This window comes from Citrus clementina, unplaced genomic scaffold (genome assembly GCF_000493195.1).
Source record: "Citrus clementina cultivar Clemenules unplaced genomic scaffold, Citrus_clementina_v1.0 scaffold_1, whole genome shotgun sequence".
In the NCBI taxonomy this organism is placed as follows: domain Eukaryota; kingdom Viridiplantae; phylum Streptophyta; class Magnoliopsida; order Sapindales; family Rutaceae; genus Citrus; species Citrus x clementina.
In genome coordinates, this window is record NW_006263303.1 from 24,891,551 (window position 1) to 24,911,639 (window position 20,089).

Genomic DNA, 20,089 nt, shown 5'->3' on the forward strand with positions numbered 1-20,089 from the left:
GTATGAAACCAATATCTTTAATTAGTAATGTTTTCGAATGTTCAATCTGATAGCATGGATAAATGATATTTTTACTGAATTAATATGATACGTATGATTTTTCAGTGGCTGTATTGTACACTTGCATACAGTCGATTGGAGTGATAAGGTCTGACTCCTTGTCCATTATTATTATTTTTTTTAAAGGGATATAGTTTATTCATTTGTATCAAATAGATACCTTATTGACATCATCGACTTACACTTGTAATATTGCATTTTGACCTGACAGTTTAAGAATACATAAGTTAACCCGAAAATGACAAGAGTCAAAGCCAGGGACCTATTTGAATGAATATATCATGGGTATATTTGTTACTGCTGTCGGGAAGTTGAAGCTCCGAAGCCAAGAATTGCAACTGTTGATTTTAAGCCAAAGTAATTTTATTATCCATTAGTTAATTGATTGAAAAAAAAAAATTATGATACCTTTATGTGTTTTGCCAAAAATATTATTTAAAATTTAAATTTACAGGATACAATAAAATTTTATTCCACAACTGTAACTTTTATTTTATAATAATTGTGACCAATCGATTTTTATATTTAAAAAGAACCTTGTTAAATTATATTATGGTATAACTTACATCAACCTAAAAATTATAACTAATGACCCAAAAATAGAACTAATTAAAACTACTCTTTAGGTTACTAGTGACAACTTCTGAGTTGATATAAGTTACATCATCATGTATCTTAACAATACCCTTTTAAGATTTCTCTCAAATCGGAAGTTGTCACTAGTAACTTAAAGAATAGTTTAATTAATTCTACTTTTAGGTAATTAGTTATAACGGCCGGGTAACTTAACAAGTTTCATCTTGAAAACCTAAGAACAATAAAAAATTTCAATTAAATTTTAAAATAAAAATTAAAAAATAGCAATTCAGTTTGCACACGCTCACAGCAGTTATCAGACTAACCGGCTGCTTTCTTAAAAGCAATAATATCATTTTTTTCTTTTGGGGGGGGGGATGAATACTCCGAAGCGACTTATTTGTCATAAGAACCAAAGTACAAGATTTGGTCTTGGTCAGGTTGTTTTCGTCACCCTGAACCGGCGCGCACACACAACCACTATAATCAAAAGAACTGAAACCTCTCCGCTTTAGCGGGGAGGATAAAGACTTGTCAATCCCAATGACCAAAACACCCACGATCGAATGCGATACAAGCCAATGGGGTAACCGCATTCAAGGCCAATTTCGGAAACCATCAACCAGCACAACAACATAATAGCGTTTGACGGCAATTTTAAAAGGAGATTGTAACGTTCGGCCTAACTGAAAGGGAAAATAATAATAAATAAACGGAACGGAAAAGAGTATAATCCTGTGACGAGTCCAATCATTTATCGACACGCAGCCAAAACTTTTATTTGGAATTACTAAAGTAACATTGAAGAACATTATAATAGTAGATAAAAATGGACTTTTTACTCAATAAAGAGCGGTTTCTCATAGAAAGCAATGCTACTTTTGTTTTGATGCTGAGAATTGATTTAAAAATTAAATAATAAAAAGGCTACTTTTGCTCACTACTTCTAGTGACTTTTGCTCTGTAAGTTTTTCCTATTTATTTGTTTATTACGTCTTGAAGCTTAAATGTAGATTTTGATTATGCGTATGCAATGATTATGATTAGTTTAATGTATAATTTTTTTTTAATCAGCTTTTGCATGCTCAAGCTTAATTAAAAAGTTATATTTGCATGAACTGGGGCCATGAAATGTTATTTTATTAATTTGATGAAGTCAAATCCAGCTGACTTTTAGAGTTTTGGTGATTGCTTTTCATCAAAGTTTTGTCATTTTTGTGGATTATGTTTTGCTCTGATGATGCATCAAAAGGAAACGGGCAAAGGAGCTTTGATCAATTTGGGTTTCAGTCCTTCATAAAGAGAAGGTATTTGAGAATCTTTATGTTGATTGTTCTAAAGTTCTTGCTATTTTCCCCCGTGTCTATGATTTGGCTTCAAGAAACGGAATTCTTTTTTTTTTTTTTTTGGTATATATATTGTTGTTGAATTTTGTTCATGTGAATTTTTAGTTGGTTGATGCTGGAATGTACTTTACATTGTTGATTTAATTATGTTTATAATTTTTCTTTCGATAAATTACTAGTGATCTGAATCAAACTGACGAATGATTAAATATTATGCTTCACTCAGTGTACAGAGGTGCTTATACAGATCTATGATAGTTCAATCATTACATTCTATCCTGGGTTTTTTTCTTTTATTTTTTCACAGTAAACGTGTGATTCCTGCTTCAATGTTTGTATTACTTGTATGATAAGCTAAATGTATCTGTCTATTATAAATTAATGGTACAGGCCAATAGAGCTTTAGCAAAAGAGATTAACTTCATAGGCACTCCATATTCCATACTGATAAACAAAGGGAGAAAAGAGGACTTCATTGATAGTGATTGGCGATGGATGAGTATCTCGATCATTATTTCTCTTCTTCATCATGGTCGGATGTGAATGCAAAGGAAAGATCATCTTGGGATTATAGTGAACCTCTTCAACAAAATCAACTGCTTCCCAATTCAATTGGAGTGTATAAAGATGATGAGAAAAATTCACCTGTTGGTATTGCAATGGAAGGCTTAGCAGCTCAAGATACATCATCATTTGTTCTTGGTGAGGAATCAGAATATGGTATTGACAAAAATTTACTTTCCGAGGAAACTCAATATGAAAAGGATGGCCAAAACTGCAATGGCAACCTATCCTCCATGAATAGAAGCTTGAAACTTGGAAATGTAGGCCTGCAGTACGATCCAGCTATACCTACTCTAGGCTCCATGAATCTAGGTTCTCCAAAGCAGCTTCCGTTGATAGGTGAAATGACAACGTCTCCTTCTTTTGTCGACTCAGAGCATGTTGGTGGTAATAGTAGTGAGCTTTCTGACATTCAGAGATCCCTCAGAGATTTGCAAACTATTTCTCCAAGTCCAGAATTGTGGCTTCAAACATCTTATGAGGAGGTTTCTTCCTTATCTTCTGTAATAGAACAACCAAGAACACGTGGTTTCTATCTCCAAGGAGCAACCATGAATCATGATTTAGATACAACGGGGAACAGATATGTTGGAATGGATAAAATTTTGCAATTTGATTGCTTGTCTGCATCCATCGTTGCGAAGGTATTTTAGCTACTACAGTTCATTTTGATAAATTTTTCATCACATCGGAGGAAAAGGGGAAAAGATATACTGCACAAGATTGTGAACTCACGAGAGTAGCCCTGTCAATTTAAATCTCTTGAGTCAACAAAGCATCAACCACGTCTGCTTTTGAGGAACTATCAGCTGGGTGATATTAACATTTCAATATATTATTTTGCAGGGGGAACAAGAATTGCCAAATCATCCATTATCTTGTTTTTCTTCAAGGCCCCTGCCAACTGTGCCAACAGTCGGACTGCCATCTCTTCAGCAGGTGCTCATTAAACCAATATTTAATTTTCTTGTTAATGGTTACTTATTTATCAGCTGTTGAAAAAGACTGAAGGGACTAGCATAGTTTATTAGAATAATAAGAATTCTATTTTCTATTTCAGACAGCGTCAGCCAATCCAACAGGTGGCTGTAACGGAACCGGAAAGGCTCGTGTGAGGGCGCGTCGAGGACAGGCCACCGATCCACACAGTATTGCTGAAAGAGTTGGGTCTCTTCTAGAATAATCATAATATTTTTCTTCATAAATTGTTTTCAAACTTGGGACTCATGTAGTTCTGTTGCAGAATTTGAAGTAGCTGTATTTGGATAAATTTATGTTTGCCAGACCTTCTGTGGGTTTTAATTCTCAAAATGCATAAATGCAGCTTCGGAGAGAGAAAATTGCTGAAAGGATGAAAAATTTGCAAGAGCTTGTACCTAATTCCAATAAGGTACTCTATTTTACTAGTTGTTCCTAGTCATTGAACCGTAATTGCAATGTATCTGTTTTCTTTAGTGGTTGTCCAGGAGCTTTCACATTTATAAATTTTGATTTATTTGTATGCTTGTGCTAAGATCTTTTCCCTCAAAATACCATCACTGCACATGCAGAAAAAATCATTACCAGCTCAGTTATGCAGTAGATGTGTTTCATAGGAGATCTAACATCGTCAATTTTATCTTGTTTCTGCAGACTGATAAGGCATCCATGCTTGATGAGATCATAGACTACGTTAAATTTCTTCAACTCCAGGTCAAGGTACGATAAAGGACAGTTATCTGTGGATCTGCCTCATTAATGCTTCATAAACAGTGATAGTGCAAAGTTTGATGGTTTCAGGTATTGAGCATGAGCAGGCTTGGGGCTGCAGGGGCAGTTCTTCCTCTAATCACAGATGGTCAGGCTGAGGTGCTGTACCTTATACTTTCTTACGTTGATGCATCTCTGTCATCTACTTTAAATAGAAATGATCTAAAATTGTTGTTTCCACAAACTTTGGAATTGATTATCATATTATAACCATAGATCTAGTTGAAAGGCCAGGCACTTTCCCACTCAAATGCTGCTGGCTCACTCTTGCCAGCCACAGTGAAGTAGGCTGTTGGGTCACTAAATCAGTAAATCCTGTGAAATCCCACATGAAGAACAAGAAGAATTTAATATGCTACTAGGTCCAGCGCTTACAGCTTAGGAAGTATTTAGTAAAGTTGACATCAAGTTTACTTAGAGGTGCATTATAGTCGGCAACGAGGGTCCATAAATCATCCTTTGTACTAATATTGCTGCCCAGTTTGTTGTTATAGAGTGTGAATCACTCATAACTAAGAGTTGAAAACAATGAATAAATGAAACAATAATAGGTTTCCATTGTGCACTTAGAGATAATTAAATGATGAACTGTGGATAAGAAAGCATACCACGATACTGACAATAAAAAGCATATTTGTCAGGCATCTAAGGGGTTATCTCTATCGCCGCAAGCTGATCAAGGAGTTGATATTTCGCTAAATTCTGATCAAATTGCTTTTGAAGAAGAGGTAGTGAAGCTGATGGAATCCAACGTGACCAAGGCAATGCAATATCTTCAAAACAAAGGCCTCTGCCTCATGCCCATTGCTCTAGCTACAGCTATATCCAGCGGAAAGGCATCATCATCAGACACGATTTCTGAGGAAAACAAATTTTGCTTCAGCAATGGTCTTGTTCAAAGCAACAGTAGCAGCGCTAGCAGCAACAGCAGTTTGCCCAACAATGGGATAAACCAGATGCCGTTGAATACCAATATCATCATTGGGAAGCCCATCGGAGAAAGCATTTTGGTCAATGGTTGCAATAGAGCAGTTAAAGAAGAGAGAAACAGTCAGTGCACGGCCAGAGAACTAAAACCAAAAACATGAGTAATCTTCACCTCTGACAATTTTGCTTCTTCAACACATTAGGAGGATTACTCAAGTAAAGACTGCGGCAGGCCACTCACCTTTTGTTTTGGCTTTCTTCTTGTTATTTGCATTCAGAAACAGTTAGCTGGTATGTTGTTCGACCATGCACATGCATGTGATGTACAAGAACTTGTCAATATGGGTTAATGCCACATGTAAGGAAAGTGCATTTGAAACAGTTTCTTCTTCTTTTTTTTTCCCTTCCTTTTACAGATAAACAAGGTTTCTAAATTTTTATGGTAGTGCTTTTCTTTTTAAAGCATAACTGGTAATCAAATATCTTCTCCACTCATATTAAAAGCAGTTTAAATCTCAAATTTCTTGTTAATGAAAATTTTTAATATCTTAAGAGTACGTTTGGCATCACACTGTATTCTATTGCATCGAAACACTGTTCTTATGAAGATCCATATGTAACTGCATTTTTTGTTTGCATTGCAGTGCAATTAAAAAGGTGGCTAGTGCAATAAAAGGAGCATAAAATAAACTCATGAAATTAGATTTTATGTTATATTGTATTACATATAATTTGTAATAAATTTAAATTTATTAAGTATTAACTTATTCTTATATTTAAATAAAATTTAATTTAAATAATTATATAAAAGATAAAAGATTAAAAAACCTAAGTACTTAATAAACAAATAATAATATATTATTTTACTTTAAATATGTAAAAGTATTTTAATTGTTTATCATTTATTATTTACTAAAATACTGAATTAAAAATAAATTCAGATTAAATAATTATATTCCACGTTAATAAATTAAAATTTATTTTACAATTAAATTGAAAATTTAGCATCATATTGTATCATAATATAATTATAATTTATTATTTGATAACAATATATTATTAAATTATTTTTACACTATAAAAATGTAATTTCAAAAACCGATAATTTAACATAAAAAATATTATTTAATTTTAATAATAATATAAAATAATATTATTATATAATTCATACTATATCAAACATTTTATTATATTAGTGTACCAAATACACGCTTGAACGCATTCATAATACGCAGATGTGAGCTGCATAAGCGAGCTATACTTTTCTATTGTAGGATCAACTTTGTGGGTATAACACTTCTCACTACATAAAAATAGTTGTATCATCATCTTTCAGTGAACCACTTGAACGACAAACTTTGAAGAGTTGCTGATAATTATCTTACTAGATCGACAAACTTTGAAGGGTTAACTGATAATAATCTTACTAGATGTATAGCAACTTAAAACTGAAACTAGGGCTTTGAAACCCAAATTGAGACCAAGCAACAACAAATTCTCCAAATATTAGTTAAAATTTCACCACAATGACAACTGTATGGATTAAAATCCCAGCAACTTAGACCATTTTTCACAAACATTTGCGAAAGCTACATCGTTAAATTAAAGTGACTTAAATATTAAAATATATTCTACAGTTACTCTATTAATTGGGATTCTTTTATCCTTTTATCCAGAGAGTAATGGGGGAAAATTGGGGACTTTGATTGCATAATCTACATATCAAAAACAACAATGGGGATACCACATTAATTACATTCCTAATCCCACACCTTCTCATGTATAGTATTGGAGAAAAGATTAAAATAAAAGAGATTGCAGGAGAGTTTTGCAAGGGGAAGGGATCCTAGACTGCATGTTAGGGGCTTTTGTCAATAACCATTAGATGTTTTTTGGGATTTCTTCTTGAAATTTGTTACACTGCATTGTGGACAAACATACTCCAAGCCGTCTGTTTTTGCATAGTCCTGCAATCCACCACATACAAAATCATGAGAATGAATCTAATACAGTTTGCCACCTTAAAGACATTGAATTTATCAAAATAGAAAATGGGCAGAAGGAAAGTAACCTTGAAGGCACCTAGCCCCTGGCGCCTATCACAGCCGAAATGTGCCCACTCACCGCATATTCCACAATTAACCCAATCACCTGCTGCACTACTGCTCAACAAGAAAAAATGAAAAATTAATACCATATATCATAGTTATCCGTGCATCAATTCATCTGTCAGAGAAAAGAGAAAAAGAGAGCGAGTGCCAACCTGTGACACAATAAGCAGCATTCTCCATCTACATCATCATGAGCTAATTCATACTCTAAAAGGTAAGTTTCATAATGTCTTTTTAGTGTATTGCCAACGCCCTAGTTAAGCAAAGGGAAAAAACCTGTAAGTTCTTCAAAATCACACTAAATATAACAGAATGCTCAAGATCACTGCACAACAATAGCAACAAAATTCATAACACGAGGATAGCTGATTGGAGCCTCATCAAGCAGTATATCAAAAGAATCTGAAAGGTTCTCACAGTAACTTAGACTACTCTCCAAATAGAGACTTCATGTTGCTCGACCAAAGTATGGTTATAACCACTAAACCTAGCAGTGGTTACTACCAGCATTAAGAAACTAATTCGTTGCACACTAACAATGACATGCAGACAAGTAGACATATATGACAAGATCCCCACATTCAAGTTTCGTATCTGAGATCCATGTAGCAAATTTGCAACAATTTCATGGAATATGAACCATGTCTAGCCCTATGAAATTCACATCTCGTGTCTTTTTGTTTCGTGTTCTTTGATAAACATGCATTCCTTATTTGCTTCCTTGAAAAGTATGCAGTTTCATTTGAGCAACATAAAGCTGATAATAAGATAAAAAAGATTTAGAAGTTGGAGACCATACAGTCATCCTATTAGTCAATGTATGATTGCGCATCTTCGAGAAAACTTGTCCTTTCCAATTGATGCCATTTCCAACATGAAAGCCTCCCCTTGAAACCACCTAAAGGGACCCAATATCTCAATATTGATTTGTGATAAGCATTAACCATGGTTAGCAGATTAAAGCATACCTCTCTATACAAGTTGAAAAGGTCAAGACGTTTTGCATTAAGAATAGCATCAGGAAACTCAGCTAATCCACCCTGAGGAACAAGACGAGTATGCCCACGGAGGATCAAAAACTGCATTACATCCCTCAAAAATTCCTCCTGCCAGAATACAGAGCATACTTAGAGAATATATATATATATAAACAAAGAAAAACGAGAAGCATTCCTGTTTATAAAATAAATTGTAAAAGAAAATGAATCTACTCCAGAACACAGTATGAGATGCTTAAAAACAATCAAAATACTAATGTCAAAAAGCAAATGCCCAAACCACATTCCAAAAGTGGAACACTAACCTCAGAGCAAACTTGTATTGGGGCTCTGCCACAACCATGCTTCTTAAGAGGTAGTGGATTTAAAGAAATGATTTGTTGAGCCTGATAGGAGCTAGATAATGATTTCCTATGTGTAACCGGAGTCGGTCCTGCAGAACTATGCTTTAAGGGGGCCACTGGCAAATTAGCCTTTACTTGATCACCGTCATATCTTTCGATCTCAGAAAACCCAGAAAAAGGAAGCATCTTATGATGTCGAGTATGAGGGATTGGCCTCATTGCAGCAGCATTCAGTTTTGGTCTAACATTACATACATTTTCACTTTCCACGCCTTTAGATTCTCTGCATGGTTCAGATCTTTTTCGACTAGGTGCAGGAGAAGTCAACCAGCTAGGAGGTCTAGTTAGAACAGAATTTTCAGTATGGTCTGCCTTTCCCTGTCTTGTACAAAAGAAAAGCAGGCGCTCTGCATCATCCTTTTCAAATGAAGCAACAGACAACCCTTGAATACTAGCTATTCCCAGCATAACTAAGCTACGGTAAGATACATCTGGAGCCAGTTGTCTTAAGACCTGTGAAGCAAAAGATAACAGGAGGCAGTAAGCATGGAAGATATGGACCAGATTAACTCAAATTAATATCACAGAAATAAAAAAGGACAATATACGTATCCAATGTGTTTCTCAAAGCATAATGTAGCAAACCTTAATGAAACCGCGTATTAGTACCTTTAGTTAAGAGTGTATTGTAACAAGAATACACAATCACTGTTTATCTTTTAAGCATTCTTCCATGGTATAGAAAAGGAAAATACTAGGAAAAGCTAAAACGATTTAGATCAAAGCCAGCCCAAAGCAATTTTTTTTTCCTCTGTCATCAAAATCATTCCCAAATCAACACTTCACTCCTGTATATGAACCACAGTATGAAAACTAAAATTCCAACGTGTAGCACCACTGACCGCAGAAGAGAGAGAAGAGCAATTAACAAGTGATATATGATAATTGAGTCACATGTAAGTAAGTAAAAACTAATGTCTATCACCAGCAAACCACTTGAAAAGGAGCTAAACATATAGATATAGACGCACGCACATACAAAGAGAGAGAGGTTAAGAAAAATCTAACCTGGGAAGCCCATGTGGAAACCTTCATGGAAACTTCAAACACACTTGCCCCACATGCTATTGAGGCAGACTTCCGAGGCTCAGATGGAGGCAGTCTGTTATCCCCACTGTTTGGCAATGCATGAACTAGCTGACTATTCTCAATAAGCTCATTCTTTATATGATTTTCCAAAAGCTGAGGCAACAGACCCAAAAGCATCTTACAGATACAAACTTTAAGATCATATAAAGAGCAATTGGGCCTTGTGAAGATAAATAATCCTCACCTGATCATTAAAACAAGTCTGTGCACTGCCAGACACTAGAAGTGATATGTGAGCAGAACTGCAGGTTGATAAATCACATCGCATGGTAACTACACCACGAGAAAATGCGCCAGCCTGAAGGGGAGGTGGTGGAGCACTGCACCCGATTGAGATCAAAACAATTTATTGTACTCCAAAAAAAACTCCAAAAAAAAAAAGCAATATCTAAAATTACACAAATTCTTTTAAGTTAAAGCTAGTAACTGAAAATATCAGCCATTGTATACTAAAAATGGCATAAAACATGTCTTTGACAGATGATCATTAAATACCTTGTCCGGTTATGGAGTTTGCTCCCTCGTATCTGCAGAAACACCACAAGGACAAAATAGAAATGTTTACACAATTTTGTTTAAACTGAAAAAAGAAAAAAGGAAAATAAATTTAAAAGTAAATGAAGAAAATTGTGGACAGAATTAAATTGCCATTAAGTAAATGATAATTCTTGATGAAACATAAATGATGATAGAGGCAGTTATGCTTACATTTTGAATATGGTAAAAATGTCGAGCCAATATTCTTTCGTGTTGAGAGTCTTCCAGAGTGAGGAAAATGAATTATTATTAAGGGGGAAGGGTGAAAATTTGCCTTTGGCCAGCCCAAGTGGCTCTCATTAAGGTGAGGTTTCATGTTCTAGAGTAGGCTCAATGAACCAACAATATGACGTGATTGGGATGCTTAACAAATAATAACAAATAATTCAAACAATTCTTAAACCAAACTTACTTCAATATTCAGGAGAGCATTGAGTCCATCCTCCAAAGGTCCCAATAAGCTTGTATCCTGAGAAGAATATAGTTAGTAATTAGTGCAAACTTTGGAATGGCACTAGTAATTCATCAGTTGAACAGCACACAGATATAAAATGAAAATTTGATAACTCAAACCTACCAATGTGCAAGGAACTCCACAAACAAGAAACCTCATGGTCACATCATCATCATATATTTTTATAGCAGGAAGATTCTCGGGAGAATTTTCTTCCCCTTGAACATCCATCTCCGACAGAGCAATATCAATCTTGGGAGGGTCCCCAAGCAAGTGGGGTCCCAACTTACTACTGCCTTTCTGGCTGTTAGAAGCCATGACAATGTTGTTTCGTACACAGTACAGCCTAAAGGATGCATGCGCCAGTTGGAATGCATCCCATGTATGACTGCATGAACTGCAATGAACAAGAGAGCACAGAACATTATCTTCATTATTAACTAACTATAGATATGCTATACAGCTATCATGAAAAATTCACCCAGTTTCAAGAAAAATAAACATCTATAAGTTATGCACAGGTGAAGATCATGTACATGTCATCCCTTGATATCGACTAATAATTGCGCATTTAAAAAACAATAAAAACCAGAAAATTTTTTCCTTGTCAATACAGGCGTGTACTCGATATTTTGCAGTATTAATCACCAAAAGCATAAACTAATAGTAAAAGATACAAAGAAATGGATGAACAAACCTTTGCACCACTGATAACAGAGCTTGAAGAAAATGACAGGCTGCATAGCATGAAAACGAATGTTTCCAATATATAACGTAAGGAACTCCCTGCATGAGTGAAGCGCCTCAATCAAGAACTCTCAAAAAAAGAGCAACAGAAAATATATTATTTACATAACAACTTTCAATGTGCTGCAACTTGGCATTCCAAGTTTAACAGCCATTTCACCAGATAATAATCTAGAGAGAAAAGGAGAAGAGCAAGTAATATTGCCCATAATAATTCTAACCCTTGAATGAAGTGCCTCTGCAAAATTTTCACCATTCGGAATCTCTAAATAAACCTGTAAATGAATTGAGAGATGATTAAAGCAAACAGCTAACTAAAAGCATCCAACAAAAATAGGAGCACAGTAAAAGATAGCCCAAAATACTGCAAATGAATCAGAGATATTTCAAAGCTTGCCCTAATAATAACTTATTAAACATGATGCCGACAATGTAGAAATGTATACTGATCTAGTTAACCTTCCCATGCTAACATATTTGACAAATGTTATTCAAAACTTGTTTAAACCCATACTGCTCAATAATAATTTTAACTTCCAAATTCTGTGCAACATGATCATCCCCATGTAAAACTAACTTAAGATTAGTTAGACAAACTCCGTCAGCCTACCACCATTAACTCAGATTACAATTGACAACCATTAAACTGATGAATCACTCACAGTAGTTGGCAATGTGGAACCAAAGAGCCCACATAAGGCTTCTGGAGTGGACAAGTCAACATCTCCCCACACCAGAGACCCAATTTCTTCACTATCATTAATTTTTTCTCCTTGCAAATACACAATATTCGGCTCTGATGACTCAAGAAGTCGCCGGAACTCATCAGTACTAGGACTACTCAGCAAATGAACCTGCATTCAAACACATAAAGGCACAATATTGTTAAACACCAAGTAAAATATGAACACTTAGAACAAAAAGTAAATGATTCCAACCTCAAGCCGACCCGAAGAAGCAATTTCCGGAAAAGGGTATTTGGGTTTATCATCAGTAGCTGCTTGCTTTTGCTTATCATCAACAAATTTTCTGCTTAGAACTGCAAGCAGACTACAATGATTTCTTGAAGAACTTTGTGCATGAAACATCATGCATACATAACCACAAACGCCAAGCAAAAAGAATTATAACAGACGTAGATTCAGATTTCAGACTAGTATCGATTGAACAAGAGAGAGGGGGGAAAAAATATTTTCAACAACAAAGCCCAAGCATTGCAGTACGAGAGACGAACTAACTATGAAATCAAATCAAAAACCTAAAATTTGTCACAAATCTGTGGACCACAGTTGATAAAAAAACAGAGAAAGAACTCTCTGGATTAACAATTAAACATAAAAAAGGAACTTTGCAGTAACCAAACCCTTGTAAAAACCCTAAAATCAGACTTATAACCTCGCAAAATTGAAGAAAAACACAGTGACCCAGATGAGGAAACCAAGAAATCTAGCAACCAATTGAACAAAATGACAAGAAAAGAAGATACAAATTCCAACAATCGAAGAGTAAAATCAAAGAAACCCGAGGGTTAGGTTAGGTCTATGCTTCTCATAAAGAAATCAAAACGACATTTCTTTTCCTTACACACTAGTTCTAAAATAAAAATCTCCCCACGCTCTCTCTCTCAAGTCTCACAAGTTAAAAAAAGAATAAATATAAAAATAAAATCAACCACATAATCGAAGTCATGCAATAAATAATTAAAACTTTTAAAAGAATTGCTTTACTAATTAAAATCAATCAGTCTTGCCTTTTTGTGTCAGTTTTTACTACAGTTTTCTATAAACACATTTTGGATAAAAAACATTCATTAACCAAAAAAATACTTTTTGTTATACGAATACGCTCTTCAAAAACAGACAATCGCCATCAAATTAATTTATTAATTAAATAGACAAAAATATCTTTTACATTTTTCGTTCGAGAATCACCACGAGATTCGGGTAAAATCAAAGAACCTCGAGAAAGCATCACCACGTTCACTTAAGTGTACATAAAACAAACTTAAAAACTAGAAACAAAAAAGAACAAAAAAATTCCCTTCTAGTAGTTGACTAAGCATCCTTTTGTTCTTCGGGTTTCTGGGGAAAGATTCTCAAAATGGGTTGCATTTATTGGATTGAATTTATTTATTTCCTTCACTTTTGTGATTTGTGTGTGGACACAATTCCATGATTCAAAGTCTGGCCCTATTGTTATTGCATAAATCATAATCATTAACATGATCAAGTTGATGATCAAATCAATCTTGGTTTCACTTATATGGATTATAAAAGCTTAGTGAGTGATGTTCTTGCTTGTTAGTTTAAGTGGGTCCCAGTTGCCAACTTTGACTTGTGTCATTTCTCTTAATTTCCTGCTATACGACTGTCCTTTTTTCTCGACAAAAAGAAAACAATGCTGCTGTTTTTTTTGGGGTCAATTTTCTTGTAATAATAATTTAATCACTTCCTTTATAAGTAAGTTCTTTTATAAATTCTATTAAATTTTTTTATAATAAATTCCAGAAAATTATTGACCAATTGCATGTAAATTTAGGCATTAAAAATAAATAAATAAATATATATATATATATATATATATGTGTGTGTGTGTGTGTGTCAAGTCGACTTAAATTTATGTTTATTTTGATAATTTGATTATTATATAATAATTCTAAACCCTAATTATAAAATTTATGAGCACCAAAAGTTCCTAACCGGTAATACTTTGTACCCATAGTAGATCAACTAAATTTATCTATTTTGCACGCATTGATACTTCGTTGTCACCCCATAGAGTTACAGCATTTGTTAATATTAAATATCTCATATTGGGTTGTAAAATAGTATTACTTGGATTCATAAATAAAATGGGCCACTCCACCAAATAGGTTAGATTTTTAGATTAAATACCTAAAATATCCTAGGTCAAACCCCCCAAATAAGTGGCATCAGAGTCAAACCTTAGCTTCCAACAAGTGGTGTCAAAGTCAAACCGTACCCCTCGTACTCCTTAACAAGTGGTATAAGAGCTAGACTATAGTAGCCGTGTGGGATACCTAAAAATCCTTACACTGCCTGAAAATTTTAGGCTAAGTCCCTCAGCAATATTAGAGGTAGGGTATAAATATAATACCTAAAAATCCTAAGTCAATTCCTCTAACAATATCAAAACCAAGCATGTCCCCAACAAATAGTATCAAAACCAAACCTTAATAATCAAGTTGAATACCTAAAATCCCATATAATATTTAAAAATCTTATGCTGAGCTGCTTAACATTTACAATAATGTCTATGAGTATAATAATACATCAACATTACACTTTTTTTTAAGTAATTTTTTTCTTTCCCTCACTCACACTCTCTCTCTCTCTCTCTCTCTCTCTCTCTCTCTCTCTCTCTCTCTCTCTCTCTCTCGATGTAGAGAAAGTCAACTCCTTTGAATTCCTAATATCATTTGTCAAGTTTACTAGTTAAGGGAGAAAATAGTCTTTACATTATTCATACTGCTCATGTGACAAATTAATCTATTTGAACTAGTGTTAATCAATCGCATTGCGAAATAGTGTGATGTCTATTTTATAAGTTGTTAATAACTTATCGGTTCCAGTTTAAAATTTTCTCATAAATTTGAGAGTATATATTTTTTTGTTTGAACCATGAGGTGGTCCTGAGTGGGCCCCAACTATGGGAGGTACTTTTAATCTCGTACCACAACCCATACTAATCCCCGTTCGCACCAAGTCGGCCCGTAAGAAGTAAAGTGCTGGCCAAAGTGGTGACTCCATACGAGAGCGGTGCTTTAACCTCTTACCTCTCTTAAGGAATGAGAGTGCCGAACCACTCACACCAACCAACTTTGGTTTTGGGAATATATTTATTTGTTACTTTATATTGTTTCGTCTTTTTAAATTAAAACTTTAAATTTAATACCTCAAGAAAAGTTTCGGCAAACATTGAATTAAATTTCAGATTTATAATTGATTCTCTATATGATATTTAAATATGTGAAATGATTTGTTAGGATTGAGCAATACAAATAGCAATGTTGCCAAGAATATATGTTTAAGAGACCACCTCGTGTGATGACCTTTAGATTTAGGAAGCATCTCCACCTCATCTCTTAAGCTTTATTACGAGACCTGGTTATCCAGTAGGAGTAAAATAGCTGATGCCTTCTCAATTTGAATAAGATTTGTACCACTTGTTTGTGGAAAATCATTTTTATTCAACTTAATTACATGATGCCATAACTTAAAATAAATAAATACATGATACAATTGACAATCGCTTTATTCTTGAAATAAATATTTATCCTCCGCATGAATTTAGACACAACAAAGAAAATTTAAAAAAATTAAATAGATAAATAAATATTTACCCAATTTAACTATTGGGCTGAGGTTCGTGAAATAAATAAATAAATAAAGTGTGATGTCATTCAATAAAAAGTGTTTTGAGTATTATTATTTTTGCAACCTGAAAGTTGTATTGGGAGTTTATTGGTTTCTCGAATAACCAGTACTTATCTGGAGGTCTGGATTTCCTTGAATTAACCCCATTTGATATCTAATGTTTCAATTTTATTTGATTTCGCCTTACAAATTTTAGTATTCGTATCATTTGGTATCAGAACGAGGCAACAAATAAAGAGATAAGATCTTTACAACATAGCAGAAATTAGAGAGGATACAAAAATTGACAAGGATTATAATGCTTGAACACAAAGAATTTTCAGAAAAATTATTGTGCATGATGGGTGAAATGTCAATCAAATTGGATGCAAAGTTAATAGAAGAAAATTCTACATGCTCAATTGAATAAAAAATGTCTCAACAAGGTCGCCATACGACAATCTCAAAGGAAGATGAAATTGTTCAACAAAAGAATCTTGTGGGTTCATTGCAAACTCAACTTATTCAGCAAGTTCACAATCTAAAGCTTAGAGTTTTATTTGGCCAGCTAAAAGTGCAAAGTGTCTTTTTCAAGTGCAAAGCTAAAATGGTTGGACACCATGATGAGAAATCATTCATCAATGAAGTGCCACAAATTGAGATGAAAAATACGATTGGATCAACGAAGAATCTTTAAGAGAGTTTCAAGGCATCATCATATCTAATTATACATTAGAAACGGAAGAGAAAAAAATTATTTTAGAAAAATCTACCTTTAAGGATAAGGGTATTTTTAAGGGGGAAAGAATGATACAAACTCTTAAAATTATTAAAATTATTTATTTGATTTTATGTTGTGGGTTAATTTTGAATTAGTAAAAAATAGTTGCACTTGTTTTATGTAACCTTATGTAAGTGGTGGAGTATTATGTGAAAAGATACTTAGTGTTACTAAATTTTAGGTTGTAATCTTAAATAAGTTTTATTATATAAAGCTTGATGTCGTTCGATAAAAAGTGCCTTGAGTATTATTATTTTTCCCACTTAAAATTTGTATTTAAGAGTTTGTTGGTTTCTCGAATAATCAATACTTATTTGGAGGTATGGATTTATTCAGATTGACCCCATTTGATATCTAATTTTTCTATTTCATTTGATTTCTCCTTATAAACTTTGGTGTTTGTATCATACTAGATATGTGGTAGCCGACCCCATCCATGTTCATGCTCGCCAAAATTTTAGGATTCTTAACTTATAGCAAGTTGGTGCTCGCAAGAGAAAATTCTAAGTTGCCCATCAATCAAAGGATTCTTAACTCACTGTAGATGAAATTCAATTATTGAGAGTTTGTAACAGCCCGCCCTTAACAACTAAGAAGATATTATTTGCTTTGGGCATATGGCTTGTTATAGTTTTGTTATTAGGTTTTGTAACCTAAAACACATCTACTTAGTTAAGAGAGCCCATAACTTGGAAACTAGTTCAGGAACTCACTCGCTAGCGATATGTGATATTATATACTTCCCCTTATAAGATCTCTCTTCCTATTGAGAATAGTACAAGATCATATTATTAGCATATCCATCTATCCATACAATAAAGTCGTAAGTTGGCTCTAATACTAATTGTAACAACCCACACCCAACAACCAAATAGATATTGTCCGCTCTGGGCATATAGCCTGTCACGGCTTTGTTATTAGTCTTTGCAACCTAAAAATGCATCTTACCAATTAAGGTGCAGATCACCCTTTATAAACCTAGCATCTCTATTGTGTTTTGTCAATATGGAATTCGCTATATGTAATACCCCAATTCTCTTAAAAGACACTTTCTTAATGATCTTTGTACCCTAGTATAGAAAAAATAAGATGTTTTTCTCATTATGTGAGAGAGAGTTGAGAGAAAAAAAAAGACAGAGAGAAACAAAAAGGAAAAGAGAAGAAGAAAAAAAATATTCTTCTTAGTTCGTTCATGAGCAACACATGAGACCAAGTTGCATGATTTAAAAAATAGATATTGCACTGAAAAAGGATTGGAGGTAAATTTCAATTCTTGATTTTCGAAATAACTCACTTTCAACATATTTTCTGCAAAATCTTAAGTTTCTACTTCTACTACAATTATTTAATCATGCTTCTCCATAACTACCAACAAAAATCAAGAATTGAAATTACCTCCAATCTTCTCTCAGTGTAATATATGTTTCAAATCACACAATTTGGTCTCATACTTTGCTTATGGTCGAACTAAGAAGAAATTTTCTTCTTTTTCTCTTTTCTTTTTTGTTTCTCTCTATCTTTTTTTCTTTGTTGGCTCTCAGCTAATCTCTCTCTCTCTCTCTCTCTCATAATGGGGGAAGACATCTTATTCTTTTTATACTAAGGTACAACGATCACTAAAAAAGTGAAAAGACTAAAGTAACCTTAAGAGAATTAAGGTATTACAGAGTTTATATGCTAGTGTGCCATGATTTGTCGGCCTTTCTAGGGGTGTCAAATGTCAAATTATAGATACACTTGCACTAAATAGGGCGTTGCCATGGAGATTAATGGTGATAAAGATATGAATAGAAATGACATTGGGAAGTTGGTGAGAGTTTTAATAGATCATAATAATTATAAGCTCATAGATGAAGAAAAATGCAGTGACGAAGGTTAGTCTAAGTTTCATTATGTTTAATTCTAATTATAAGCTAATAGATGAAGAAAAATGCAGCAACGAAGGTTAGTATGAGTTTCATTATGTTTAATTCATAAATGCTCGAATGAGTTAAAAATTTGCTTATGTAGCATTAGATTGATGACAAGGTGTGTAAGGCTTATAAGTTTGAATAAAAGAGAAAAGTAGTAGATGAGTTTAATTATATGTTGTCCTTAAATGTAATTACATCAAGATAAGGGTGTTAATAGCACTACTCCAATATGAATTGAAGCCTCTTGATCCATAGGTTGAAAATGGCCTAGGCTGTGCCGTATCGCATATATGATCTAAGTATAATCTTTTAATCTATAGTTATTGTGGGATAAAAATTAAATTTGCTAAAGAAAAACTTATAGATTATGGTAAATAATAAATTTTGTATCAATTTTCATATTTGACAATTCTTGCAAAATTATGAAATAAAATTAAGAAATAACTTGAGGGTTTCACCAAATACCCCAGTTGCTGGAAATTAAACCCAAATAAGTTTTTAAATATATAAAATTAATACTGAAAAATGATAATTTATTTCTAAAAAATTTTCACCTAAAAAAGTTATGAAAATGTTCATTTTTATTTCTTGATCTTGTTAACTTCTCAACATCAATGTTCACTTATAGGATAATAAGTTTTCTAGACAACTATCAGTGATGTAATTCCAAAGTTTTCTAAACTTTTGTATTAAGTAGATAGTTTTTTACTGACTATTTAAAATCACATTTTCACCATTAGAAACATTTCTATCATTAAAAAAAATCACTTATCTATAGGATATTAAAATGTTCTTGATTTCATGTTTACTTCAACATGAACTTAAGCTAAAACTTGTATATTTACTCTTGAGGATTTATATTTGAAAGCATTACTTTTGCACTTAAAATTTATGCTAAATGATTGATTTTATAATCATTATGTTGATTTTCGATTCCTCTATTCTAAGTAAGCGAGTCAAGTCAATGCGTTGATGACATGCAATAGAACTCACCTAACTCAAGGATTAGGTCAATAAAAAGGATCAGGATCAAATGAAGATCCTTGTCCTTCATTGATGACTAAGGAGAGGATCAAATAAAGGTTGAGTATAGTGGCGATAACCTTATCCTTCATTGATGACTAAAATGATGGGAATCATGTTAATAAAAAGGATTAGAATTCTCTCATGATCTGAGCACTCCTGATCTTTTACAGATCTTGTGCCACTTATGTTTTAGTGTTAGTGGATGATTAGAATTTAATAATTTTTTCTTTTTAATTTATTAACCACCAATCATATTAACAAAATTTGCTCAAATGAAGATCAGATCAGGAAAGTATCCTGATCCCAATAAAAAAGAGGCATAAACACAACCTCTCCATCTAATCTGTCTTCCGTGGCTTTGTGTGATACACTTGAGTTTTAAGAGTATGGGAGATTCACCAAATTTATAAAAAAAATTATTTACATCTTAA

The 20,089-nt window shown here is 33.5% G+C and overlaps 2 protein-coding genes across 6 annotated transcripts; one reads left to right on the forward strand and one right to left on the reverse strand.

Moving 5' to 3' along the window:
• Positions 1–1,526: 1,526 nt before the first annotated feature.
• LOC18054737 lies at positions 1,527–5,601 on the forward strand. Of its 5 annotated transcripts, none has more exons than XM_024192236.1 (9): positions 1,540–1,599; positions 1,841–1,943; positions 2,373–3,190; positions 3,393–3,485; positions 3,607–3,708; positions 3,871–3,936; positions 4,179–4,244; positions 4,326–4,394; positions 4,937–5,601. In XM_024192236.1, exons 3-9 carry the CDS (start codon positions 2,474–2,476, stop codon positions 5,381–5,383), a joined length of 1,560 nt encoding a protein of 519 aa, XP_024048004.1. In that variant the 5' UTR covers positions 1,540–1,599; positions 1,841–1,943; positions 2,373–2,473; the 3' UTR covers positions 5,384–5,601. The 5 variants fall into 5 exon arrangements, with proteins under 5 accessions (XP_024048006.1, XP_024048004.1, XP_024048005.1 ...); XM_024192237.1 differs by having other exon boundaries at positions 1,889–1,943; XM_024192238.1 differs by lacking the exon at positions 1,841–1,943 and having other exon boundaries at positions 1,527–1,599.
• Positions 5,602–6,902: 1,301 nt separating this feature from the next.
• On the reverse strand, positions 6,903–13,183 carry LOC18054738 (AT-rich interactive domain-containing protein 4). The gene is made up of 15 exons (XM_006452843.2): positions 12,501–13,183; positions 12,225–12,416; positions 11,784–11,837; positions 11,513–11,601; positions 10,939–11,212; positions 10,774–10,830; positions 10,320–10,351; positions 10,009–10,144; positions 9,744–9,917; positions 8,637–9,188; positions 8,302–8,439; positions 8,133–8,231; positions 7,486–7,586; positions 7,294–7,384; positions 6,903–7,189 (listed from the first exon to the last, which is right to left on the reverse strand). The coding sequence occupies exons 1-15, from the start codon at positions 12,651–12,653 to the stop codon at positions 7,094–7,096; spliced, it is 2,238 nt and encodes a 745-aa protein (XP_006452906.1). The 5' UTR covers positions 12,654–13,183; the 3' UTR covers positions 6,903–7,093.
• Between the last annotated feature and the right edge of the window lie 6,906 nt (positions 13,184–20,089).